This window comes from Diadema antillarum, unplaced genomic scaffold (genome assembly GCF_040938485.1).
Source record: "Diadema antillarum isolate AM-2024a unplaced genomic scaffold, OU_Dant_1.0 seq00001081_RagTag, whole genome shotgun sequence".
Taxonomy (NCBI): Eukaryota; Metazoa; Echinodermata; class Echinoidea; order Diadematoida; family Diadematidae; genus Diadema; species Diadema antillarum.
Genome location: NW_027271902.1, coordinates 305,923 through 333,526, shown reverse-complemented (window position 1 = coordinate 333,526; position 27,604 = coordinate 305,923). Strand labels below are relative to the sequence as shown.

The 27,604-nt window shown below is 38.0% G+C and overlaps 2 protein-coding genes and 1 long non-coding RNA gene across 3 annotated transcripts; all 3 read right to left on the bottom strand.

The window, feature by feature from the left end:
* Positions 1–1,517: 1,517 nt before the first annotated feature.
* Positions 1,518–4,105, bottom strand: LOC139743442 (uncharacterized). The gene is made up of 3 exons (XM_071653925.1): positions 3,976–4,105; positions 2,932–3,041; positions 1,518–1,878 (listed from the first exon to the last, which is right to left on the bottom strand). The coding sequence occupies exons 2-3, from the start codon at positions 2,974–2,976 to the stop codon at positions 1,564–1,566; spliced, it is 360 nt and encodes a 119-aa protein (XP_071510026.1). The 5' UTR covers positions 2,977–3,041; positions 3,976–4,105; the 3' UTR covers positions 1,518–1,563.
* A 1,228-nt stretch (positions 4,106–5,333) lies between these two features.
* LOC139743441 (uncharacterized) lies at positions 5,334–13,795 on the bottom strand. The gene is made up of 3 exons (XR_011711758.1): positions 13,727–13,795; positions 6,089–6,223; positions 5,334–5,477 (listed from the first exon to the last, which is right to left on the bottom strand). It is a non-coding gene; the product is annotated as an uncharacterized lncRNA (long non-coding RNA).
* A 1,033-nt stretch (positions 13,796–14,828) lies between these two features.
* LOC139743435 (cell adhesion molecule 2-like) lies at positions 14,829–27,297 on the bottom strand. The gene is made up of 3 exons (XM_071653920.1): positions 26,919–27,297; positions 16,028–16,336; positions 14,829–15,190 (listed from the first exon to the last, which is right to left on the bottom strand). Exons 1-3 carry the CDS (start codon positions 27,295–27,297, stop codon positions 14,829–14,831), a joined length of 1,050 nt encoding a protein of 349 aa, XP_071510021.1.
* Positions 27,298–27,604: the final 307 nt, after the last annotated feature.

The window sequence follows — 27,604 nt, the reverse complement described above, 5'->3', positions numbered from 1 at the left end:
GTATCTTATGCGCAAATACATCCATACTTGTGCGGGTCACTGAAGCGATTGCACAAACCCATCTTTGTGTATAGGCCTATGCTGTCTTGCGCAATCATGATGAGCCCAAATGTGACGGTTATTCGTCAAATTTCATCCTTTTTGTGACATGAAACAATTACATACAGTATAAGGAAAGCATGTCTGATAGATCTTTGAAAACTGACACAAACACGCCCGCACACACACACACACACACACACACACACACACACACATACACAATGGGGGGGGGGGGGGGGGGGTTACAGTTCGTTATTTCGAAGATTCGTTAATCCTAAGGTATGTTAATCCACATAATAATTATGAAACAAGGCTCGTAATTCCGTTGTTCCCAAAGTTCGTTATTCCTAAGGTTCCTGATTCCGAAAATGAAATAAGATTCGTTATTCCTGTGGTTCGTTCATCCTAAAATGAAGCATGGTTCGTTATCCCAAAGATTCGTTAATCCGAAAGAAAGTACGATGATTGTTCATAATAAAAATAGGGGGAATAGTGTAGCATATTACGCAATGAAAATTCCATGCACCCCCCCCCCCCCACACACACACACACGGAGAAATCCACATACACATATGCACAAAGAAAGATAAAAAAGATATGGAAAAAAATGTAACCAACTCACTGAAACCTAGCCTGTAGGTTTCTCCCATAGATCCATTATCTCTTACATGAATAAGCCAGTTCGGAGTTAGCTCATGTGTACACGGGTACAAAGACCTTTCTTTTTCTCAGTTTTTTGGGCACTCCACTCGTTTACAAAGCAGCATAATGCATAGGCTTGCCCGACATAACAATATAGGGAATTCATCAATCATGTTCCGACAAAAGAAAGATACACCTGCGTACAGACAATGCAGGGTGCATTCTATTTAGTGTTTTGTCATTGACAGATTTGCTCTCAACCAATCAGATGCAAGGTTTTAGTAGCATGAGGACGTTGTCAGTGACTGACAATTTTCATAAAAGTCTGTCCGGGTGACCAGAATGGTCCGTCAATTAACACCTGGGAGAGCATATATTTCATTAATTTGCATTGAATGAATTAACAATTTTTTTTCTATCATATACTACCAAATACCACGTTTTCTATCTGGTGGATGTGCTGCGCACCATCTATAAGGATTACTTGAAAAATAATTACATAACAACAGATGCTTATCCCGCGATTTGATAACAAACTCGTACCCTTTGGTACAAATGACCTTTTTGTGTGTGTGCTCATGAGCAAAGTGGAACCCGAACTGGCTTACAGTCCACCTCAAACTAAAGTTTGTCAATAGAGGCATCTTTCAGCGCAAACTACCCCCTCTCCCGACAAGCCCTCTGATTATGATGGCGCTCTTAAATACTTGTTTATTTTCTGTCCATATAATGTATAAGCACATTTCACTAGAGCCACAGCACTGATATTACTGTTGGGGGTTGAACGGCCTGAGCAGAGGTCTGTACGTGTTGCTTAAAAACAAGCACTGATGACTACGGCAATTCGGTTGCCACGGATATTATTTGCAGTAGTGAAAGTCAAAAGTAAGTTGTGCTGCGGGCGTTCATTCCTCCCTTCATCCCAACGTAGAGGAACCCATCCGCTTGGTCTCCGTAGGGAGGTGGGGATGCGGCACTCCCCGCGACCCGTGGCTCGGCGAATCCGTTCTCCTGGGCGAAGTTTCCATTCTTATAGACATCCAAAGGATCAGGAATCCTCGTGGTACGAGCCCCGATGGGGCTCATTGGTGTGTAATGCAGGCTGCAGTCTTCTGGCGACCAAGCGGCCGCGGCGCCTTGCTCGTGCTTCATGTCGTTGATCGATGCATAAGTGGACTCGCACCCGACTTCAGCCTGATATACCAAAATAAAATAAAAGCAAAAAGACAAGATATAGATAAATGAGAATGGCGAGGTAATTTATGCAAATTTTTTGGATGAACAGCCCAACGCTTCAGCACAGACACTTCATACTAATCGTTGTCAGCTGTATGTAGAAGCAAGGCTGGTTTTACATTCGGTACTACGCTGCTCGCAGGCAAATGGCAGGAGTCAAAATACGGCACAAGTACAGAAAGTTACAAGGCTAATTACAGACTTATCAACAAGAACATCAATCTTAAATCATCGAATTTAGGTACAAATTAACGCGCAGGAGACATGAGCCTTACCTTGCTTAATTTTCATATGTATGTGATTTCAAACGGATCATATGACCACAAAACAACAACTGTTGAACTTCAAAATTTCTTCTAGCTTCCTCAGTTTTTCTGTCAAATTAAATTACTTCCAGTAACTTTTTAATACTATGTCAACTTGAATACAGACTACAACAACACTTTTAAGCTGATGAAAACCAAGAAGTTTTATTTGAGGCGGATGTAGAGAGTTTGATTGCAAGACAGGTTAATCAAGCACCATTCTTATCATAAAGTAAGCCCATTATCAGATAGAGCAAAATAAAACCTTTCTAATGAGTAACATGAAATTATTTTGCTCCTTCGACAATTTCTCCAGTCTTATTTTCTCCATGGACTTAGGGTTAGGGTTAGGGCTGTAATAGGGTTTTAGGTTTAGTTTGATGTTAGGATTACGATTGGGATTATTAGAGCTAGGATTATGTATGTTTGTAGGTTTTATGTTTGCCTAAGCGTGCAGTTATTTCATGAGAACAATAGTTGTCTCAAGAGCAAATGTCATGGAACATTCAAATGATACCTCATTATATGTTGCACAACATGGACTATTCTTGGAGCTGTGATTAAAGGTCTCCAATATTTTCTTATAATTTTCTTTGTTATCTAAGCAGGTTTAATGGCGAACATCTCAAATTGATAAGAATGGAGATGACTCGTTTGGCCTCCAATAATCCTTCGCTATGCTGACCTTATCACCTTTTAGTCCTACCTCTGTGCTCACGGAAGATTGGAAGACAAATGGAATGGCATCCATGGGAGAAACGATGACGTCACGGACTGGCGGTAAAGGAGGGAGACTCTCGGAGTTTGCCGGCTGAACTATGTGTTCACAAAACAAAATATAGGATTCAAAATATCATAATGGCGTTTGCATTCTTGCCTTTATAGCTAGTGATTAGACGATGAACAAAATTGTGGTGAATAGCGCCTCCTCTAGCCCGCACCAGTGGTAAATTTTAAAACAAAAACAAATCTAACAGTTGAAAAATTCATTGCAAGTTTAGAGGGAAAAAATGCCATAGATGTGACGACAAAGCTAACGAAGAAAGGATAATCGATAATCTTAACACCATTTATTACAAGATGCGCATAGGGTTAAAGGCACTTCGTACAACTGCAGAAATTCACTGGCAATAGTAACAAAAAGAAAAGAGTAAGGAATAAAGTTGAACGGAAATTTCATCAACACGACCCAAGCCTTCGAGACTGAGAAAAGTGTGCTCAGAAGTCGTCCTGAAGCAATCACATTTCCATGGGCTCCTTTGTGGAGATATTAATTGTGAGCTCCCTCGTGGAGACATTCATTATGAGCACCCTCGTGGGGACATCTAATATGAGCTCCCTTGTGGAGACAATTCATTATGAGCTCCCTCTTGGAGATTATTGTATATCTAATAATAATGTTTGATTTGTTTAAGATCTATTATGGTCTGATTTTATGCCATGTCTAGGATAAATTATCTGCTGAATAGGGTTCTTTTTTCCTCTCGCTCTCTCTCTGTCTTCACTTCTTTTCTTTTCTTTTTAAAACAACAAGAAAACAACAAAATGTAAAATTGAATTTAAGAAAAAAATAGTGCACGCGAAACTCAATTCTCACAAGAAAAACAAAAGAGAAAATGGGGGAAATGACCCTCTAAAGAAGAGAGAATAAAAATATTAATGTTCAAACTGTAAGTGATTTGTTGCACACATAACAGAAGAAAAAACATAGAAGCTTCTATCGTCAGCGATGGGAGAAGGGATGACTTACTAACGCCACGCGCCCTCTTGCGGCGCCTGCAGTAGAGGGCTAGAGTCACTGTAATGAGAAGAACGAAGATGACGGTCCCACCAGATCCTATGACAACCAGGTTGGTGAATCCCAAGACTTCGGGTGCGGCTGATGTATAAGCACATAATGTGTCATGATCATTCAACCTCGAAAGATTTCTTTTGAACTGTCTTCTTACTTAATTATGATTATGATTCGGGAAAAGTGTGACGTGCATGTCTGCATTCTTGCCCACGCATGCAGTGTAAACTATAAAGATATAATTTAGATTTTACTTTCTTCTTGTAAGAGCCACTTTAATCACGCGATCACTATCTATGATCACGGGATTCTATGAGCTGTTGTACATACCCGTTACAAAGACTCGGCGACGATAGATATTATGACAGCTAGTATGTCAGGATATTAGGGGGTGACTGTCTTCAATGATTTATGGATGTGAATTGAATGAACTTGAAATATTAAAGATGCTAATAGATTTCACTAATTCGGCAAACCACGTGATCTCCGATACGCGCATTGCATAGATCAATGGGGCGACAGACCAATACACCCAAATAATGTACACGTGAAATAACTGGGAGCCAAACGGGAACATTGTGTATTTATGAAAATATTCTGTATAAACTTGAAGAAACAACTATGAAATCATCATGGCGTTTACGAGCTGATGAATTCCGTGCGTGACTTTCATCGGTCTGCGCGTTTTAACGATACGCGTAATTTCAGAGCTCATTGCATGTGGATGGCATCAACTTCATCTTTTTTAGTAAAACATCGGCAGCACGCACGTGCAGTAGGTATAGACTAGGTATATCCTCACGCATGCAAGCGCTGTGGTTACGGCCAGTTCCTTGCAAGGACCAGCAATGTATCGGTCTACGTCACATCGAGACACGATTACAGTGGACTCCCGTTATAACGAAGCCCTCGGGACCGGCGGTTTTCGTTCGTTTATTATTGCGATTTTTTTTTTCTTTTTTAATAACAGAACAGCATAGTGTATAATGATGTGGAGCTTTTATTTTATTTTTTATCAATTTATTTATTTATTTATTTATCTATTTATTTATTTATTTATTATTATTTATTTTTTTTTTTGGGGGGGGGGGGACCTGAATTTTTATTTTGCTGTGACGAGAATTTCGTTATAATGAGAGTACAGACTGTAACTATTGTTACAGAAAGTGAATGAATACACAAAAGGTGTTGTCATATTGATTAACAGAAAGGAATATTTGGGATGAAAGTAGTTGCAATATACGTATGTTCATACGTGATGTCTCTGCCATATAGCAAGACCAAGTCATTGCCAACCTTGCTAACCTTACCTTTTGTGCATACGAGCGCAGTATTGCTAGGGTCGCTTCTTCCCACGTCATTCTCCGCTACAACGGATATGGAGTAGCACGTATCGGGCTGGAGCCCACTGAGAATTAAGATAGCTCTCGTTACGCCTGCCACTTCCCCGCATGGTGAACCTATCAAGAAAGAATTGACGGTATAGATTTATTATAACGTCACGTTTGTCGTCACAGGGGTCATCAAAAGAAGACTTCACACAATGCTTTAAGTTGACATGGCTGTAAGAATAGATTCAAGCAAACGATACAGCGCGTGTTTTGTTATGCGGTGGACAAAAGCCATGGACAGAATTTCAGTTTCAGAGTAAAATTTACCACTCGTAAAGCTGTGGACAGGTATGCAACGCCCATTTTGTCAAGATATGCGAACTAGTGAACGGATGTTACACTCTAAGAAAAATAGGTTCAACTGCACCTTTTGTCATACTGGGAGCACCTACACGGGTACAAATTTGCACCTTTGAGACCAAAAAGGTGCAAAATGGTACCTTTAAAGGTTAAAAGTTACATCCGTAAAGTGTGAGTGTTTTCATCTTACACTCAATCAATGCGTACTCAAGATCTTGTTACTTTCTTACGTTATGTTCTGCGTAAGAAAATGAAAACACATGTGTAAACTGAATTGAATTGAGTTGAATTAAATCAAAGCAAATTAACTTGAATTGTATTGAATTGAATTGAATTGAATTGAACTGAATCGTTTCAGAATTGAATAATGAGGATGATACCTTCTGGATAGAGACAGTGTTTGACAAAAAAGTGCTGATCAGCTTCACCATCATCGGTCGGGAGCCAGGTTACGATTATGGAATCTGATTGATGGCTAGCATCCGCAGATACGTTGGTCGGTGGATCGGGGCGCTCTGTTCAGAAGATCAAGTAATATATAACATCTCAACAAACACAAGAGCTATAAGTCATGGCCTTAGAGTAGAAATATTCTGATAATACACGTCTATAGTCCCAGTGATATAGGGCCAATAATTCCGCAGATGAGATCAGTCATGGAAATTTGTAATGTAGGCCTCCACGTATGATAAGCATAACAAATTAGACAATATTTCCATAAATTACCAATCATGAAAATGATAAAACTTGCAATGAGATGCTATCATTGTGGGGGAAGGGGCACTGTGGTATAGTGGATAAGACTCTTGACTCCCAGTCGGAGGACCCGAGTTCGGTTCCCGCCCAGTGCTTACTTCCTTGGACAAGATGTTATTACCCACCATGTCCCTCTCGACCCAGGACTATAAGTGAGTACACCTTGCAATGCTGCGTGGGATAACGAGGATAATGGCAGAGCCCTCTTGTAGAACAGTGCAGTGAGAGCACTGAGAGACTATACCAGGATGAATAAGACCACACACATCCTCGTTATCAACATCATCATTATCATCATCATCTGCATAGTATTAAATCTGTATAGTAGTAAATATCTCAGATTTATAAAACAATTAATGCGTAAAAATATTATACTGCTTTTGCTGTAGCCCCTCTGTATTATTCATTGTTGTATTGCTTATACGTTTTGTTGTACATTGTGTAAAGGCAATGAAGAAAAAATAGTTTGTTAACAACTTATGTTTATGTACAGGTATGAGCATGTACAATGATGATACAGAAACCAATAAATCAAATCAAATCAAATCAAATTAAAATCAAATCAGAAGACCAGGGCCCCATGCCATAAAAAGCTGATATGATAGCAGCTCTTGCTGGAATGTCAGTTGTCATGGTAATGACAAGAATCCAGCTTCCTGATTGGCTGTTGCTATGGGAAGTTGCCATCCCAGCAAGAGTTGGTATTTTAACATCTTTTATGAAATGGGGCCCTGAAGGTACCAAGTACTTCACATATGCCGGTAATATACATATGTGTCTCGGACTGCCATCCGTAAGTTACGCTTAGGGATAAACATAAGTTTCGTGCCCCTAACCTTTAAAGGGGAAATTCAGTCCAAATATGAAAGTCTGATGAAAAAGAGAAAATCTTAGGAGTTCAATGGTAAAAATGTGAATGAAATCAGATGAAGAATAAGGAAGTTATGATATTTTGAGGTTTTGCTAATTACTGCAGAACAGTTCTTGTACAGTGGACATGAATATGCAAATGAGTGAGCTAACCATGTCATAACCTCACTATTTTCTATTTTTTTTCTGTCATTGAAGTCTGAAACATGATGTTATTCCTGGTTGAATACCTACAGAATAGTGATCAGTTAGATATACGAGGATTTGAGTTTCCGGCATAATTGCATTTGCTTGAAAAAACTGGAAAGTTCAAAATGTTATGTACAAACTATATGGTAAGTTGAGAGGGGATGACATGCTCACTTTGCCATTTGCATATTCATATTGACCATACAAGAACTGTTTCGCCCCAAAATAGCGAAACTTCAAAATGTCATGACTTAATTCCTTACATTTCATCCGATTTCTATCAAAATTATACCGTTGAACTCGAAATATTTTACTCTTTTTTATCAGAGTAAATTATATTTGGACTGGATTTCCCCTTTAATTCACGTGTCATTGTTCTGCATACGGTAGAACATCGCACATCACATACACACACACACACACACACACACACACACACACACACACACACACACAGAAAAACAAACTCTCACTCTGGAAAGACAAGTACCTTCAGCACAGGCTGAAAAGGGTCGGTGGGCACACTATGTGGTGCTGGAAAGCCAAAGTGTTGGAGAAATCCGTAGATGGGAACTAAACAATGTACATTACAAACAAAAACAAAACCCGGCATCATGGAGAACATCTACAGTTCATGGACATTCTACGTGTATAATGTAAAAGACCAATGGATACGCGCATGCGCCTTGAAAGCCACAATAGTTGTAATTCAATCTACCCTGAAACAATCGACTTGAGGTGCTGGTGGGTTTTTTGTGTGTCTTGCTTTGTTTTGCCTTTTTAATCCCTCTTTATTGATCCATTGTTCTGTAAAAACAATGTCTCCACAGAGCCACTTAAAACTATGGAGTAGCCATCTGATAAGGCCACCGTCGTCGTTTTCATTTCCTGTTTGGACAACTTGCTTTTAATGAAGTCTTTCAGAATCTATAAGATATTACATCGAAAAGGCAAGGCAAGACAAGCCGGAACGTGATAACGATGCTTATGGCTCGTCAGATGGTTTCAGTTTTTGATAGCTCCGCCGAGAAAACCACTGTTAGAACAATGGAACTATGAACCAGCAATGAAATTCTTTGTTGTTGAGATGAGTGGCCGTCCGTCTATGCCTCCTCCAGGAAAAAAGAAGAAGAAAGAAACCTACAGACAACAGACACATACATCTTGGACCATGTAATATACGCACACAGAATTTTAATAAATCATATTCATATGAAAGATCTACAGGTTACTTCAGCTTTGAGAGGTATGGACAGTTGTATAAAATGAAATACTGGTAATACAAGATATAGTAATAACATTACAATGATAGAAAAAAAGCTTTCTTCGCCTGTCCATCTCTGTGTTTTTCTATGTATTTATTTGTATGATATCTACCTATTTATATCTATCTATATATTGTGACGAACTCGCCTTCTCGTCGTGAATTAAGAGAGTGTATTTGACTGTTTGTACAAATGTCTCCGCGAGCCGTGTCAGGATGGCCGAGTAGGCGGGGTTCGTTTTAACACAAGCGGCACGCATACCAAGTTCAGCATCACTTAGATAATGTCACTTCCAAACGTCAGTTGTAGATGGTGTTAAATTGGTACGTCTAGTTTGTTACCAACTTTTGCTACCAAGTTCTGCTACCAACTCTTGCTACCAAGTGCTGCTACCAACTGTTGCTACCAAGTTCTGCTACCAAGTTTTATTACCAACTCAGTCACGCTAACGTGGAACACCTTTCACAACCATATGGTGGCACAGGCTGGTATCGTTGATGGCACGGGGTAAAGTGCTGTATCGCACCGTTACCAACTTCCTCAGGCGACGACTGGAACTTGGATTTGGCACAGGGCATATGCGACAAGTCACATTACCACTATTCCCGACATCCATCGGCGACGACTGGAACTTGGATTGGGCACGGACTATGCGACAAGTCACATTACCATTGTACCCGTAATCCAACGGCGACGACTGGAACTTGGATTGGGCACGGACTATCCGACAAGTCACATTACCATTATACCCGAAATCCAATGACTGGCTAGTTGGTCTTCTCAGGAAAGGCGCTCCAACTCAGGAACATGTACCACCACTCTCCAAACTGTTGTATTGTGGTAGAACCCTCAAGAATGCACCGTAAAGATTGCAATTCAGGAACACACGTACAGTTTATTACATAAAGAATTGAACATTAACAACACACTGGAAATGTATCATACACGGGCTGCTTGTTGCGGACTATGTCACACAACGGCCAATGCATATGCCTCTCCTCCTATCGCGGAATGAGGAGGCAATCCCGCACGGCCGTGAGCACCGTGGAAAACACCCGCAGTACTCCTTCAAATTATTTACAATGTTGGCGTGGTTACAAATTTCGTACAATGATTATATGTTTTAACAGTATCTCTTGTACATGGTTACTATAATTCGGCATGTATCATCGGTCTAAACCGGAGTTGGTATTAAAATAATCCAAACTAGCCCATGACAAACAAGTAACCACATATCTAATAATAAATATTAAAACTCGTAATAATGCACTACCGCATTAAAAATGTTTGTCCAACATTCCGATAATGCGCCCATTTCTATACTACAGACACTATCGATCATAACAAATATAATCGAGCGATTAAATCGAATCGGTTCCACCGAATTTCGTTACAATATATTTATATATATATATATATATATATATATATATAGCTATCTATCTATCTATTTATCTCTATATCTATCTATATATCAATCCATCTATCTGCCTAATTATATATACCTGGTCATCTACCTGATATAGATATCTCCCTTCGTTCATCATGTCTTCCTCATTCCCTTAGTATAAGTTCCCAACAACACGAGGATAATCAAAAAGACGATCTTTTTCTTAATATCTTTTCTTATTAATGGGCAAGACGAGGATTCATAATACCATAGATAAGCTTAATATCATAAGTCACTCTTTTAAAAGATGATTTAAGAACGAAGTGATCTTAATGTGCCTGTCGAACATTCATTCTTATGTTTATCGGTATCATTTGTCTTTTGCAAAGACGAATGTTTATGTTTATGACGTAATTCCTGATTTATTTTGAGTTATGCTTTGTTGGAAAAAGAATGAAAATAAACGAATTGAATTGAACTGAACTGAATTTAAATTGAAATCATTATCCTCTTTTTCTTTTCAGTATTATTAGTCCCTCCCCTCAACCCCCCCCCCCCCTCCCGCGCGCTTTCTTAAGTCCATATACATCTGAAATCACCCTTGCTCCTATTGGGAACAGCTGTCTCTAGCACTTGCGCAGAACAGCATTTTTGCCTATAAATGCGTCGCAGCATTAAAGTCGCAGGCCTTTAAAAAGCTTTTAAAAAAAAGTAAACCTTGTCACACTGTTTTTTTATTCTCAAATAGAACTTCCATTTTTTTTTTGATACCAATTGATGATAAATTACCAAATCAACAGTCACTTATCATTACTTCAGCTCACAATTTGACTATCAATTTTTATCCAAAGTTATGGAAATTGATACCTCTGCGCGACTGGAAAGAGAAATAAAAAGGAATGTCGATTTAAAGGAAATGCGTCAATTTGATCTGGTCAATTGACCCACTTTCTGAATTACCATGAAAAAAAATCACGCACAATACTGTACCTGTCAATATAGCGAGCATAGCAGTATAAAGCGAAGTGACAGAGGCAGATCCACGTTCGGTAAGGTCCCACCGTTCCCCAGCGCAAGAAGCTAGTTTCGAGTTGGTCACGCAGAGTGGAATTTAAAACCGTCGTAACTACGCAACGAGACCCGACAATAGGCTGAAACCACCTTCTAATTTTCATTTACTGAAATAATAAGTCTTCGGTTACAATCTATGATTCCTTACATGCTTATTATCACAATTATAGAGCCACCGAGAGTTAATGGAAAGCAATATCTGATGAATAGATAATTGTCAAACGAAACTACAGATGGCTCGAATATTTGTCACGCGGTAGCGCTGTAGTCCGGTTTTTGTTTGCTGTTAATTGCCAAGACGTGCACATTAAACTTGTTATGGTAAAGAGGATAAAGAATATTATGATACATGTCTATGATTTGCGGACTTGTCTTCTATTTCAAATGTGTATTAAATGTATCTAAATTAAAGTAATATAAATGATGACATCAATATCAAATTTGTGTTGGATTTACTTCATGTGGCCACTGTAGAAGCAACTGAATATCTATGAGCAAGTTGACAAACGGCTATAAGTCACATCAGAGGGAATGACATGTAATACGAAGATAACGTGCTTTGTCCACGAACCCAGCCGTCTGCTGCCAGAGGGCTTGAATCAGTGACGTCACAATCGAGAGAACGTGGTCCACTAAAATCCACCGCGATGCCTCTAAACTATATCATAAAATTGGCTTTATAAATCTCTGCAATCTGATTGGTCAATTGTCATGCATTGATTTTTACTGAGCCATGCGTCCGGTAAAATCCGAACGCATGGCCACTCGTCCGGTAAAATTTGTATCACTAGTATTTTGTATACTGAGTCATACCGCATACACGCATACAACATATTGACATGCCGTAAGCAGAAGATAATATTGCGTTTATAGATTGATCCGAACACAAAGAATTCATCTAATATTAAAGTCCAGTCACCTGTTGCTAAAACTACAACAAGCTTCACCTCTGAACCTTCCCCTGCCTCGTTTTAGTTTTTCCTTTGCGCTCTCTGACTCCTCAAATGAAATGTTAAATGGATCGTATAGTCTGATAGTTTTGGTTCAGACCTTACTTCAGGTTTCTAACATTTTTGGATAAGATATCAAGAAGTCTCTTATGTAATATAAACGAGCATGTAATTCTAAGAGGAATTCGATGTTTATTTGATGAAAATTGGTTTTGAAATGGTTGCCATATCCACCACAGAGCGACCCTGATAAAAGGTGGGACCCACCTTTTATTACAATTGCTTTGTTTTACTTTGTTTGTGGATGTCTCAGCCATTCAAAAAACCATTTTTACTCAAATTGGAATGACATCCTCTTAAGATTTATGAAGTTACGAGTACACCAGTACACTTTATAAGCTTTCACATTAAAGAAAAGCGATACCACCAGCCCCTATACATACAAGTGTAGTTAAGTTAAGCTCTGGCAAACTTCCATTGAAGTTTTCTACCACATTACCGATATCAAAATCTAGGGGAAATTTATCATTTTCATCAAGCGTTTTGTCAGATACTTTGTTTTTCTGACAATTTGCCCTCAGCCAATCAGATGCACGGATTCCCGTACCTTACAACAGTTTGTCGGGTAAAATATCTGACAAAATGCTTGATGAAATCCTCCTTGATCTCTACACTTTCTCTTTTAATGATGTTTTGTTCCAATGGCGCGCCAGGGTAGATGTGATTCGATAAAAAGGAACACGTGACCTTTTTTTTTCTTCATAATAACAACATTTTCAAGATACCAGATTATTTCAGAAAATAGGGGGAGGTTTACAGACAGACGTCCACAGAAAAGGAGTCTGATCCCTAAAAAAAAAAACGAAGATAAACGATACTTTGCATATGTGTATATTGTGCCTTTGGCGACTTGAAGAGATGACGCAAAGAGGTATATTTGTGTGATGTATGAGTATGTGCTCGATTTTATGGCATTTACTTCGAGCCTCACGAAGCATTTTGTCGTTGTGAGTAAATTGTATTGGAAGTGAAGGAAACGTCCTGTGAATATTGTGATTTAGATGTAAGCTATCCTTTATTATCTCCGCCAAGGAAGGAGGTTAAGTGATCATCGACATTGGTCTGTATGTTGCAAAATAACTCAAAAAGTTGTGAACGGATTTAATTGAAACTTGGGAAAAAAGTCAATAATGACACAGGAAACAGATGATTACATTTTGGCAATGATCCTGAAATTTTTATAGATATTTGATGACGTAGACAAAAGGCTTCTTATTGAGAAATTGCGTGCGTGTCTTAATCGGTGGTAGGAAAGTCTCCAAGTGCTCCGGTCATTGTTGTAATTGTTAATGAGAGAATGGAGAGTTAGAGAGCAGAATTCTGTTGAAAATGTAAAAATGAATGAATGAATGAATGAATGAATGAATGAATGAATGAATGAATGAATGAATGAATAAGTGAATGAAAGAAAGAATGACTGAATGAATGAATGAAAGAATGAATGAATGAATGAATGAATGAACTCACGTTTGCCGTGGATGTCGATCACCATCCTATCTTGCCCCATTGCATTGCTGGCCACACACCACCTACTGCCGAAGTCTCGGCCGGCGACCATGGCATCGAAGGTCAACGTGGCGACCACCGTCTGCGTGTATTTGTCGTCCAGCACCCTGGTAAGCGACGTGACGCCCCACGTGATCGGCTGGCTGTCGGTGGTCAGCCAGCTGATTTCCGGTTCCGGGTAACCCTCGGCGGTACAGGTGAGGGTGAGCTGTTGACCTTCGTTCACGGTGATCGTCTGCTTCTTTCCAGTGACCACGGTTGGCGCGTCTGGTGACGTCATAGAATATAGTAATAATGATAATGATGATAATGATGATAACAATAATAATAATATTGATAGCAATGATAATAATAAAGATTATGATAATAATAGTAATATTGAAAACAGCAACAACAACAATCATAATACTAATAACAGTAATGGTAGTAATGATAATAGTAATGGTAATATTATTGGGAATAATGATGATAATAATAGTCGTAACAATAACATTAACAAAAATAACAATATTGATAATTATATGATCTCTTTATCTAGGATGGACTCTCCAATGCTGCCCCTGCTCTTACCCAAAGCGTCCGGCAATTATTATTACCCGAGCGTTACCAGGTAGGATCCTACCCATTTATACAACCTGATCGAAAGGGACATGGTGGGTAAAACCATTTTTTATCATTTAGTTTTTGTCCAATGACGTAAGCACTGGACGGGATTCGAACTCGGGTCCTCCGAATGACAGCCGAGAGTCTTATCGTCACAGTGCGGCCCTTAACGAATGAGTATGAATCATTCTTTGACATTACACATTAAGGTCATTATGAATCGGAAGTCATTTCAGTTTACAGAAAGAGCCTCAAAGTTGTCCCAGTTACTAGTAATGTAATGGGACCTGTTTTTTTTTTCTTTCGTTAAATCGACATTTCATTATAGCCTAACATTGTACATAAAGATTTAGAGATGCTATTTTTGGGACCTAAATTTTTACTTCGTTGTAACAAGAATTTCGTTATAACTGTATTCATTGTAACGCGAATACACTGTACTACTTTAAGGACCAACTCTTCAAAATTCTGCTGACAACCTACGAACTTTACTCGCCAAAAGAATGACCGGGGTGTATTTATGCTTACACTGGACTAAGATTTCCAGGTCGGTGTGAGCCGACAAACCGACACCGTTGGCAGCGGTACACCTGTACCTTCCGGCATGCCGACGAGAGAGGGCGGTAAACTCAAGAACAGACTCGCCAGCGCGCAGCGCCGACTGCGCAAGAATTTCGTGGACATGTCCGACCTTTGACCAGCGGATGAAATCATCTGGTTTCGGGTTTCCGTCTGCCCAGCAGTGTACGCGCACATTGGTCATACCTTCGTTAAAGGTCAATTGGGACATGTTGCTTGCAACGACCGGCGTTGATGGTGGATCTGAAAAGTTGGAAAACAACGATAGAAAATTGGTGCCGGTTGATTTAAGGCTATGATCAATGTGAACACAAGAATGGAACGCCCGATTTTTGCCCCATCTACCAATAATTGTCAATTATAAATATATGACAGTAATGACACATGAAGGAGAAATTAAAAACGAAGCTGAGAAGAAGGGGTTATCAGAAGAATGCAGAAAGGGTAAGAAGGCACGAACAGACACTTGAACACATAAGTAGTAGTAAAGGAATATCACACAGAAAGACAAAAATGGTGGAAGAAGATTATTATAAGGTCATTGTCAGAATTTGAGGAAGATGTAGAATGTGAAGTAGATAAGAAAAGACATTTCATTTCGTTCAATTTTGTATTCGTTAAAAAGGAGGTACATCAAACTATGATAGAAAAATACCATGCATCATATGTGATACTTTTACTGACCGTAGAGTGAACGAATGGTCAATGAAACAGAAACGGAGGAGTACCAAAGGTAAACAGTGGACTCCTGTTATAATGGAGTCCTCGGGACCGGCAGTTTTCTTTCGTAATATCAAAATTTCGTTACAACCGAACAAATAAGCAATAAAGATGCATAGAGTAGATCATGTGGCGACCTGAATTTTTACTTTGTTGTAACCAGAATTTCGTCATAACTGTGTTCGATATACCGGGAGTGCACTGTATGTTATCAAAGGATATGATGATGGGAACAATCTGAAAACTGGCTTGATAATGTTTGATATTTGCAGGTCCCAATGTATACTTGGTGTTTCGAAATTTGTGGAAACAGACAAGCATTAACCAAATTGATGTAATAGTATGAGATTGCGTCCGTACACTGGACATCAATGACGCAGGGCTCAGCGCAGACTTGCGGGCAGACGGATCTCGCCTGCACGCAGCATGTGACCCTCGAACCGTGATCGTCGACCAGGGGCACAAAGTCGTAAGAAATCGTCAGGGGCTCTGTGCCTCGACGGATATCCGATCCGGCTCGGTTTGCCTGTACGGGCATCCCATCTTTGGCCATCAGCAGGGAAGGTATCCGGTCCGGAGATTTGACCTCTGCACTGCAAGACAACCCTGCGGGTGCGCCGGCTCGAACAGGATCGCACGGGGACATCATTACAGACCTTGAGCAAAAGTCTGCAATGGAAAAGGAACAGGAAGTGTGCAATAAGACATGCACCCATGTAAATATTACACGTAACAAGTGTGTGAGTGTATGTGTGTGTAAGTATGTTTTATAAAATGGATTCAAGAATGTAGCCAATTGGAAGCGCTGAAATGAGTCACGTGTGCTTGTATTAATTTCTCACTAACATCCACGGCCGACGTCACAATGTTTGCTCTAGCAGTGTGCACTCAATCAGTTGTTACAAGTGCGTCGCGCGCGCTACTATACGCGCTGTCAATCCTGTAAGCAACTTCTAGTTCGGGCTGCCGGCCGGCCTTTCTTATGTGCATAACATGTGTGGCGTACATATACTCTTATACGTACAGTACTTATATGTGCGGGATTTCCGAGTGCCGCGTGCGTAAATGTTTGGGACGAACATCTTCGGACATCTTGGGGTGGTATTCTGAAATCCTTCCTAGGAAGAAATTTCTTCCTAAGTCAGGATTTTTTCCTAAGTGGTATTCTGAAAATCTTCCTAAGTTTCTTCCTAAGTAGACTTAGGAAGAAACTTAGGAAGGGGGAGGGAATATGCAAATTTCTGACTTAGGAAGAAGTTGGTATTCTAGAATGCACTTTTTTCGTCTACCAATACCAATTTTGTCTTTCCTAGGCACTTCCTAAGTTTCTGACTTAGGAAGAAACTTAGGAAGAAACTTAGGAAGATTTTCAGAATACCACCCTTGATCCACAAAGGTACGTGAAAAATGCTGTTAGTTTTCGACCCATTTTATAAAACAAATGTTGCACAGGATTATTTCGTGGCGTTAGTGGAGGTGCAGCTCACTCTCGGGTATTTACAATGTAGTGCATGTTTCACAATTGTAAATACCCTCGAGTACGCTCCATACATCTCCACTAACGCATTCTATCCTGTGCATCATTGGTATAGCATCATAATCATTATTATTATTATTATTATTATCATTATCATTATTCATAATCATTTATTTTTGTCAATTATAATATCATCATTGTTATTATCATCATCATTACTATTAGGGGTATATCTTTATTTCTGTCATTATTCATCCTAGCCCGAAGCTGAATTACAAATGATTTTTTCAAAATTAATATGTATGAAGTATTATATGAATATCAAACGGTAAAATTACACAGTACAGATAACATTATTAACAAGCTTAGAAATATACAGAACAAATACAATTCAATATTGCGACAATAAAAATTAAATAATTGTTATCAATTCAGTTTTTACAGGATAAACGGGGTAGAAATAATAAAAATATCTTCCAACGAATGCTGGATGCTAATTTTGATAAATATATAATGCGAAACCTGTTAACAATACAAACTATATTGCGCCATTTTTTTTTCATTCAACTACATTGTATCTTATTTTATTTCATTTTGTTTCATATCATTTTATATCATTAGATTTTATTCAAAAAACCATTACTTCTTTTTTTTGTACGTATTATTCAAGTTTGAGTGGAATTTCCTTTTTGGGGTCAAAGCACACAAGATTTGCTTTGAATAACTCATCAGATTCAGCCTTTTTTTATTATTTCATCACTATTGTTATTATTACTATCTCATCGAAAATTGCCTATTCTATCGGATTTTTAAGAATTGTTTGTGGTGTCCCACAAGAATCCTTATAAAGACCCCGCCTCTTATTATTTACATCACTGACATAAGTAATTCCACTGATGCATTTTCTTACATCTTATATGCAGATGACACAAACATCCTATGCTCTTATCATGGTTTATTCTCATTTTGTAATACAGTAAATCATAATCTAATTGAAATAAAAAAGTGGTTGAATGCAAATTGACTCTCTGTTAAAGGGATCGTATAGTTTTGGTTGAGACCTAACTTCAAGTTTCTCACATTTTTGGTGAGATAATGAGAAACTTCTTATGAAATGTGAAAAAGCATGTAATTCCAAGAGGAATTTAACTTTTATTTTATGAAAATAGGTTTTGAAATAACTGAGATATCCAAACAGAGCAATCCTAATAAAAGGTGGGACCCACCTTTTATTACCATCGCTTTGTTTTACTTTGTTTTTAGATGTCTCAGCCATTCTAAAACCAATTTTCATCAAATAAACTTTGAATTCCTCTTAGAATGGTTTGCTCTGTATCATTTCATAAGTGGTTTCTTTGTATCTCACAAGGAGTCAAAAACCCAGTCCTCATCTCTACCAATACTGTATCACCCTTTAATATTGATTGAATTGAATTGAACAGGTTTATTAAAAATCATGTCTGGCAGCCAAAGGCTTAATTGCACATGTTTTACAATCATAGTTATAAAAACAGACAGGTTATTTCGGTGCTCTGTACAAACAATGATATAGCGACATAACATAAAAAAGAACAAATATTACAGTGGTCACATGTGGTAAATCACAAGAAGTGATCAAGCTATGAGGGTACCAGCCCAATCAATTCTGAAATTGCTTTTACCACGTAAAAACGAAAAGAAAAAGGAGATTAAAAAAATATCCTGTCCACATGGCAACACTGCTCAACTCTGAATAAAAAAAAAATCATTACTATTACAACTGGTAATGAGATCAGTGAGGGTACCAGCCCATCAATACTCAGATTACTTTTTCAAAAAGAAAAGAAAAACGAAAAAAGAAGAAATGAGGAAAAAGGGAAAAAATTCACTGTCAACATATCATTACACAACTAGTCATTAAAAAAATTCCATTACTATTTCATCTACATATATTAATTTTGTTTAAAAAAATCACACCTACACATCACATTAATCACGTGTGCCAAATTTCAATAAAATAAACAATATTTCTTTCTTTTCTTTTAAACAATTATTATCATAATGAGAAAATGACATAGAAATCAGAGCACCAAAATGAGTGTGTCTGCCGTGGAGGCGAGCACAAACTCGTAACACATATAATTAAATGTAATTATATGTTATTTAGTAATATGCTGATCTGACGAAATTCAATTAATCAATCAAATTCAAAGAAACAACATTTCTTGGTATGAATCTCGATTATATAGACTATCATCAGGTCATGGAAGTATCCTAACTTATATTTGAAGTTCAAAGGAAAATTTCTAGTTTCACATAATTTTATTGCCGAGTTGCGTTTTACAAATATAATTATTTTACGCTTACTATCGTTCTTCCATTAAATTCGTACTGTAGCATCGTATGGGCAGACACATCTACTTCAAATATAAAACATTATAGCTATACAAAATAAATTCAGTCGAATAATTTCAAGAGCGCAGCCAGGATCAGAGCATGTTAAACCACTTTATTCAAGTGTTATTAGGAATTGAAACTTCTCAATGTGACTGAGCTCATGCAGTACCAAGTGGGTATCTTATTATCAATAGGTCAATGGTCTTCTTGCCGAGTCATTTCTATAATCTGTTTTCATTAACCGAATGTGCTCTAGAAGCAATAACTACTACAGGACCTAAATTTTGGAATGATTTGGATAGAGAAATGATCCAATCTCAGTCGCTTAATTCATTTAAGCATAAACTTAAACTAGTTTTTCTGAATTCTTACTTATAGCTATTTTTTCAGTCCTCCTCGACATTCTCTGTTCACACTTCGTATTTCTGTCATTGTATCTATCATGTGTCTCGTTCGCGATCTCTTCTATCTCCTGGACCTTCTTTGTGCATATTTTGTATTTCTGCCATTGTACACTGTATCTGACTTGTACCTCACTCGGGTGATCACGCAACTCTCCAGAAGTTTTGTGCCGCGGACATTGTGATCTTTGTCTTCTCTTTGTCTTTTTTGTATTCTTCGACGTTTATATTTCCCCAATTTAGTAATTGTCATTCCTTTCAATTGTAAATATCAAGTAAGAATTAATTTCATATCAGCATCTGGAAATCTACACCCTACAAGCATTCCTTCTGTGTAGATTCCTCATATTTCACACGTTTAATTGTCTTAAATGTGACTCTGCACCTCAAAACAAACAAAAAGTCGCCAGACATGAATTTTTAGTTAAGACCATATTCTGAAAGAGCAGACTTTAAGCTTTAAAATGATGTATAACTCAAATCAAATGGACTCTCCTAACCTATCTAAATATTGGAAAGAAAGCACAAACTCAGGAAAAGTGTGAACTGAGAAAGGAGGCTTTGAAGTACAATGTCTATTCAAGCGCTTAATCTTTACCAAACCGTGCTGGCTGTGCGATGAATGGGACAAAAAACACGAAGTAAACCACCAGATTAACAACAATGAACGGATTATCAGATTAAACTGAAATTAAGCATGCCTCATTAACACATTCTGTCCATAATCAATGCCAACTTTCAAAGCAGTAGCACTATCCTTTCAAAGGTTATTAGAGTTGAAAGTGAAGAGTGTGGACAAGGTTTTTCAGAAATGAAAAAGGGATTCTAAAGACACACCTAATCACACTATTCTACCAAAAATGTTCTTGATAAACTGCTAAAAAAACACACTTTCCTGCCCGTTTTATGATACCAAATTTTAGCATAATGTAAAAGAAGACCTGCTCTTTCAGAAAATATGAAAAAGTCAAGTTCGGCTAGGTTGACCCATTTCACTTATTTTCAGTCCTCACGCGAAATCAGTGTGTGCGACTTTATGTTCGTTTTGAGGTGCACTGTAACAAATGCTGTATTTGACATTATTACCTATACGAGGGAGTTTTGCGAGGCAATTCCGGTTGTTATTTTGCAGGGTTAAAGGTCAGGAGTTGTTATTTTGCAGGGTTAAAGGTCAGCAGTCAATATGCTTTTCGCCACGTCGCTGCGTAACAGTAACAGTATGTGCAAACAATGCAATCTTCCGGTTTGGGGAGGTGGGAAGAGAAAGAGTGGAATCTCTCTCCCCACCTCCGATCGACCACGAAAAGAAAACATTCCAGGACGTCCAGGGTGTCAGTTACACGCACCACAGAAGAACGCTGATAAATCAACTCATACAAGGTCGACCACTTACAGCAGCACTAGGCAATAACTAGTCCATTTGTGATCAGTAATTGCACAGTGACCATCAGTTTTACAACTCTCAAACTTTAAACAGAGAAGTAAAAATAAAGTGTAAGAACGTTCAGAAGTTTGAAGTTTACCTGTTACAACTACATGTATCTTTGAAGTTGGAGTTGAATGATATACATTGATGAACAATTTTGCAATTATTCAACATGTTGATGGTCTACAGGTAGTCAAATGTGGCTTGATCTCTATCATATATAATTATAGTGTATAGCCGTATTTACACATTTTCTTGATTTACCTAGGTTGATAGGTAATAATTATGATATTGACTGGCCTTTCTTTCGGGAGGTACCAGATAAATATTGCCCGCACTGAAAACATATTGCCCTCGTCTTCGACTCGGGCAATATGCTTTCAGTTTGGGCAATATTTTCTGGTACCTCCCTCAGGGCCAGTCAATATTATATAAATATTCACCGATGCATTTTTTTTTTTGGTTATGTTTATGGTTCATTTGTTGAAATGTTGAATATGGAACAATAAAAACAAACAAATAAAAACTAAACCAACAAATTATACTCACTCTTATTGTCAGTACAGTGCCCGTTCTCTATTCTTTACACCTGCACATACCACATCACATCACGCTTTCATATCAACGTTGTCTTAGATTGACCTACCCCAAAAATCTTGAAAGAGTTGACACCCCTCATAAAAGCTGCCAGTTCGCTTAACAACTTCAGAACTAGACAAGTGCTAGATTAAAGAATCATCTCATCTTGTAAGATTGTTTAATCGTACGATACTATTTTTATGACAACGCGTATGACGTTCTGAATGAATGTCTTTTTTTTCTCGCTGTCACTCTATCGGCCTATATATAGCTGCATGTATCGCTTTATGATGGCTGTTCCTAATTTTCCTTTCTCTTAGACTAGTGTCTCGTATACAGCTCGTGAGCCTGTATGATCTAAGCTGATGTCGAGCTCGTGGGCTTGTCAACTTACAAGCTCGTGGGCTGTATGACTCCTAAGCTGAATAAATGATGGACTGTATGGCTCATGAGCAGAAATCTCGTGGGCTGACTCGTGTGCTGTACGATTCGTGGCTTATGACGTACATTCGCCATTAACACACAGTGAATATGAAACACTCTCCATAAAAAATGTTCTCAATATAAGTTTTCATTGCTGTTGGCTACAGTTTGATATTGACTTTGAAATGTTATCGTGCATCAACAACTTACAGGAGAATTCCAGTACAGTTATGATATATTCTGAAAAAAAAACATTAAAGTCACATCAGCTAAGATTTGATTAAACTTGGGTAAAAATAAGAGAGGTTATGAGATTGATAAATCTTGCTAATTTATGCAGTTGATATGAATATTCCAGAGCGTGATCTGATGATGTCACCGCACAATTATCTTTTATCCATCGTGTGCAGAAAACTTACGAAGTCTCACAGGTTTTTCTTCAGTAAATGTGTTAAACACAATTTTCTCCTGGATGATTACCTTCGAAATTGATTAAGCAGATATATTAGGATTTGATACTGATGTATAATTGCCTCTGAGCCAAAAAACAAAATGAAAATTCAATATTTTGTATCAAAAATATTTGGAAATTGTGATGTGATGACATCATCAATAAGTCACTCATTTGTATTTCGCATTAATGGTTCAAGAAGTGTATTGTGAGAATTAACCATAATTCCATAATTTCCTTAATTTCTATCCGATTTCGATCAGCTTTCACTGTTGGAATTATGAAATCTTTTCTTTCTATTTAGACTATACTTTAAAAAAAAAGATTTCACGGGTGAAAGGTCATAGAAATACGGGGGGTTTTTTTCTGTGTTTTTTTTTTTTCTCTTCTTCTTCAAGGACCCGGCTTGGTGAAGGTTTCTATTGCACGTTATACCCCATCTGAATCTTCCTTTGATTTCCGGTCATAACAGGCGCTCGTTGTTGCTCCTCAGCCACGTGAGAGTAATTTTAGCAAAACGTTCTAGTCTGAGAAGCTCAACTATAATAAATCTTATACCCTAATGGTATCGCTTCCTTTCAAAATAGATTTGGAGCACTTCGATTGATATCCTTTCCTCGAGAAGTATGTTTGTTCCTCATCCTATCGGATGACTTGTATAGAGAGTCTTGATCCAACTTTCGATCAGCACTGGCGCGCAAAATAAGTCTTAAGATTTACATTTTGTACCTAAAGAGAAATCATTTTCCTCGTTATCGCTTGATCTGATGTAGCACAAGACATCACATGAGACGCTATCGGAGTACGTACTCCGTAAAGTAATTGACACTGAAAATAAACAAAATATATCCATTTTCGTTACATGTCCACGGCTTATAGGCAGCATCACATCCCCTAAATGGTTCCAGCTTCAGGCGATACTGGAAGGATTAAGCGTAATAAGGAGTAAACCCTCCTTCTATACTCAAACTGCAGAAGCTGCAGGTTAACCAATCCCCTGCGTGATTTTGAACCCCCTTCATGACTACTGTTGACTTTGTGCAGGCACCAACCGGTTCCCGTGGGATACGGGTTAACGGTCCTGTTTACTTTTGGGAGCAGTGATTTAAGAATGTTCATATTATCACATTTGATGCATATGTGTGGTCAGATGTATGACAAAACATCCTACCATATAAAGTGTTTGCAATAAGGCCTAAAATATAAGGGGATATCAGTATTTTTCTCAATAAACCATAACTGTAGACGGTATAGTCTAAAAACATTTTTATTACAACTATTGTTCACATTTTGTATATTTGTTAAAATCTGTCATACTGGTTCAATCTATTACATTGGTTGTTTCTATCCTAACTCACATTTTAAAACTATATTGAAGTACTAATGCTGGGTTTTTGTTTTATGTGCAAATGGTAAATCATGCTTTTTTAAAGTAATAACTGATTTTGACCCGGGAGCACCAACAGGGTAACGAACAATCCTGGACTGTGCATTATCATGAAATGGGCTTTAAATAGAATCCCTGCAATCTGATTGATCAAGATTATCATACATTGACTTTTTACTGATCCACACTGAGCCAGGCATCCGATGAAAATAAAAATCTGAACGCATGGCCACATACATCCGCTAAAATCTCAGCGCATGTCTAAGCCTTAGTGCTGTATGTGTATTTCACGAATTATGCACTTGGGCAGAGGCCTATTTCGCGGACTCGTGAGAATGGGATGCTCTCGTTTAACTTTGGAAACAGTCTAAAACCTAGTCGCTGCGTTCGTGGATGTAAACAGCTCGATTCACTCCGTCACGTGCATCATTTTATGCTGGTCTTGTGGACCTTTTGAGAAGACTCAGTTTTTAATCAGTCTTTAAATAACCTTTTATCGTTTATGCCCTTATAATGGGATGTCTTCCATCATGCTGTTCAGCGCATCCGACTTCGAAGTCCCAAGAAAATTCCCCCTAATCTCGACCTGTACCCACAAGCGCACCTGCGTCTTGCAGAAAGGTCAGTGTGTACAGTGGTCTCGAGGCCGAAAGTGATCGGTATTGACGTTCAACATTGAGTTTGAACCGGACCTGGTTGAGACTGAGGCTGCGTTTAAGCGTTGTTTTGTCGGCGCCTAAAGTCCCCTACAAATATCAGTAAATGACTGATCTGTATTCATTACATATACAAAAAAAGTGCATTACTTCGATGATTCATTACACTTATCGACATGGTCATTTCTATCCTTCGGGATCATAGGTTTCGACTACACGAATAATAATAATGATAATAATACATTACATTCGTAATGCGCTTAATACAATGTTTCTAAGCGCACAGGGAAAAGATGAAAGGAAAGATGAGGAAAAACAGACAGGTCAAAACACAAGTAAGAATAACATGACGTAAATCAATGTGTACCAGTAATTAAACACATACAATAATTAACTTACACTCAGCACATTAACCTAGGGAAGGAATCAATATGGGAAAATGATGAGTAATGAATATTAAGATGTTTTAGGAACAAAAATTGTACCAGGGCTTTCATTTTGTTCAATCAGTATAATGGCACTGGTCTGAGGGCATTGGTGTAAATGAATCACAAACTGTGTAACTTAGATTGGTTTTCTGTTTATGCATCTGGCGATGCAATCATTGATGTTTACAAAAAAAAATGTAATATATTTATTCATTTGTTGGATAAGTACTTGTCACGATGGAAAACAGATTTATTTAAGGTTAAAAAAATATGTATGGAAACCACACTGGACTCCCAAAATTTGGAAATTGGGCGTATATCACAAAAACAAAACTACTTGTATGAAAGATATTTCTTTTTAAAAAATCCTTCGAGTGAAATGAAATTTAGTAAGGAAAAGAAACAAAGATTTTTTTTCTTGCCACTTTTATTCATTTTTTTTTTGTGATAAACTGAACCACAATCATAGAACGTTCAAAGGTTCAATGTTTGTCATAAATCATATTCTCAGAAGATGCTTAGAAACAAACAAAACAAAACTTCAAACTAAATTACACTGGAACATTTTGTTATTATAAGAAGTGTATGATAGTCAAATTAACATGATCAACGCTCATAATGAAGTCAGATTTTATGCTAAGAATATTTTTTTTTTCAACTGCTTTAGAAAAAATAACTCCTATATACGAAAACATCGTGATATTTAGTATGAACATAACGTTCTATCTCTATGGATTGTTAGCATCCGCACACGTAACAATTTTCAATTATTCAAAATTGATTCGTCTTATTCACATAGATTTCTATGCCTCAGGTTTCCCATTGTTTGGAATTTCATACAAAGTAGGATTATGTTCAGCATGCTAAGACGTCATCATGTTCATGATATTCGTATCCTTGTGGTTGAATACCTTAATGTTCTATTTTGCTCAAATACGGATCATATGTTATCTTCTAATCATCTCGCTAAAGCGTGTGATGTGATATGTCTTCTGTTTTACGTGTGATATTGTAAGCTGTTATAATTATGCCTGCACTATATTTTTATGAATATATCTTGTCTCAAGTTCTCTTTTCGCTCCATTGATTCCAAATGCTGACAAAGTATGTCGTATTCGTTGTCATTGTATTTTTTTAATGGAAAAGAACAAAATGATAAAATGAAACCTTGCCAGTAGCGACCAAAAAGGACATAACTTTTGGATATTTTGTAAGTAGAAGACATAGTGAAAGGCAAGAAGATGCAAAATATCAGCAAGTATGGCCACAGTAAGGGTGACGGACTGTTTGGTTTTATCATGCCATTTTTGAAGACACGCGAAAGCTACCTATGCCTTAAAATGAAGAATTTTATTGCAAAATGGGCGAAGCCCCATGTTTAAATATTCTAAGGTAGAACCATTATCAGAAAGAGCAAAAACAAATCTTTTCCTTTGATACTTCATTTGAAACATAATGAGGAATATTTCTGAACTTACGATTGAAAATATTCCTTGATTTCTTATCATTCCTTTGTATTAAGCAGCTTTAATCGCGAATTGAATTGAATTGAATTGAATTGAATATCTCAACTTTACAAACACGGAATTAAGACGTTTTGCGAGCGAACTCTTCACATAACTATTTAATGTCACGGAGTAAACTTACCTTCAACAGTCAGTCGCGCAGTGCTCTCAAACTTCCCCATCGGCGTCACCACGGAGCAGGTGTAATTTCCTTCGTCATCATTCGTTACGTCACTGACTGCCAAAACGCCACGGAATCCACCGACAGTGTCGACCAGCAAATCGTACTTCGCTGACCTCATGGGCGAACGGATTTTCATACAACCGCTGGTACGGAAACTGCAGATGTACTTGACGAGGACTTCGACGTCGCCTTCATCGTGGTGAGAAAAGCTCCAGGTGAGAGATCCGAGGTCCATAACGTCGACTGGATCGTACGTGCATGAGATATTGACGTCTTCGCCGATTTGGACAACGTCAGAGCTATCAGTCGTGACGGGCCCCGGATCCGATCCTGCCATGTTGCCTGCATGTAGGGTGGTGAGAAACCGCGCCGCAGACTCTTTCAAGTTAAATGACTATTGTCTTGAATTTCCGTATATCGGAACGGATGCGGGTTATCTTATGAGGAATTCGCCTGAGACCCATTAACGGAATCGAAAGGGCCAACAGAAGTCGGCTGAGTGTCTCTTTGCTACACAGTTAGGTAGGTCGTACATTTGATATTTTCTCACATTAGTTTATCGTAACTGCCCAACATTAGACTCGTCCCAGAGCAATCGTAATTTACGATAAATGCATATTATATATATATATATATATATATAT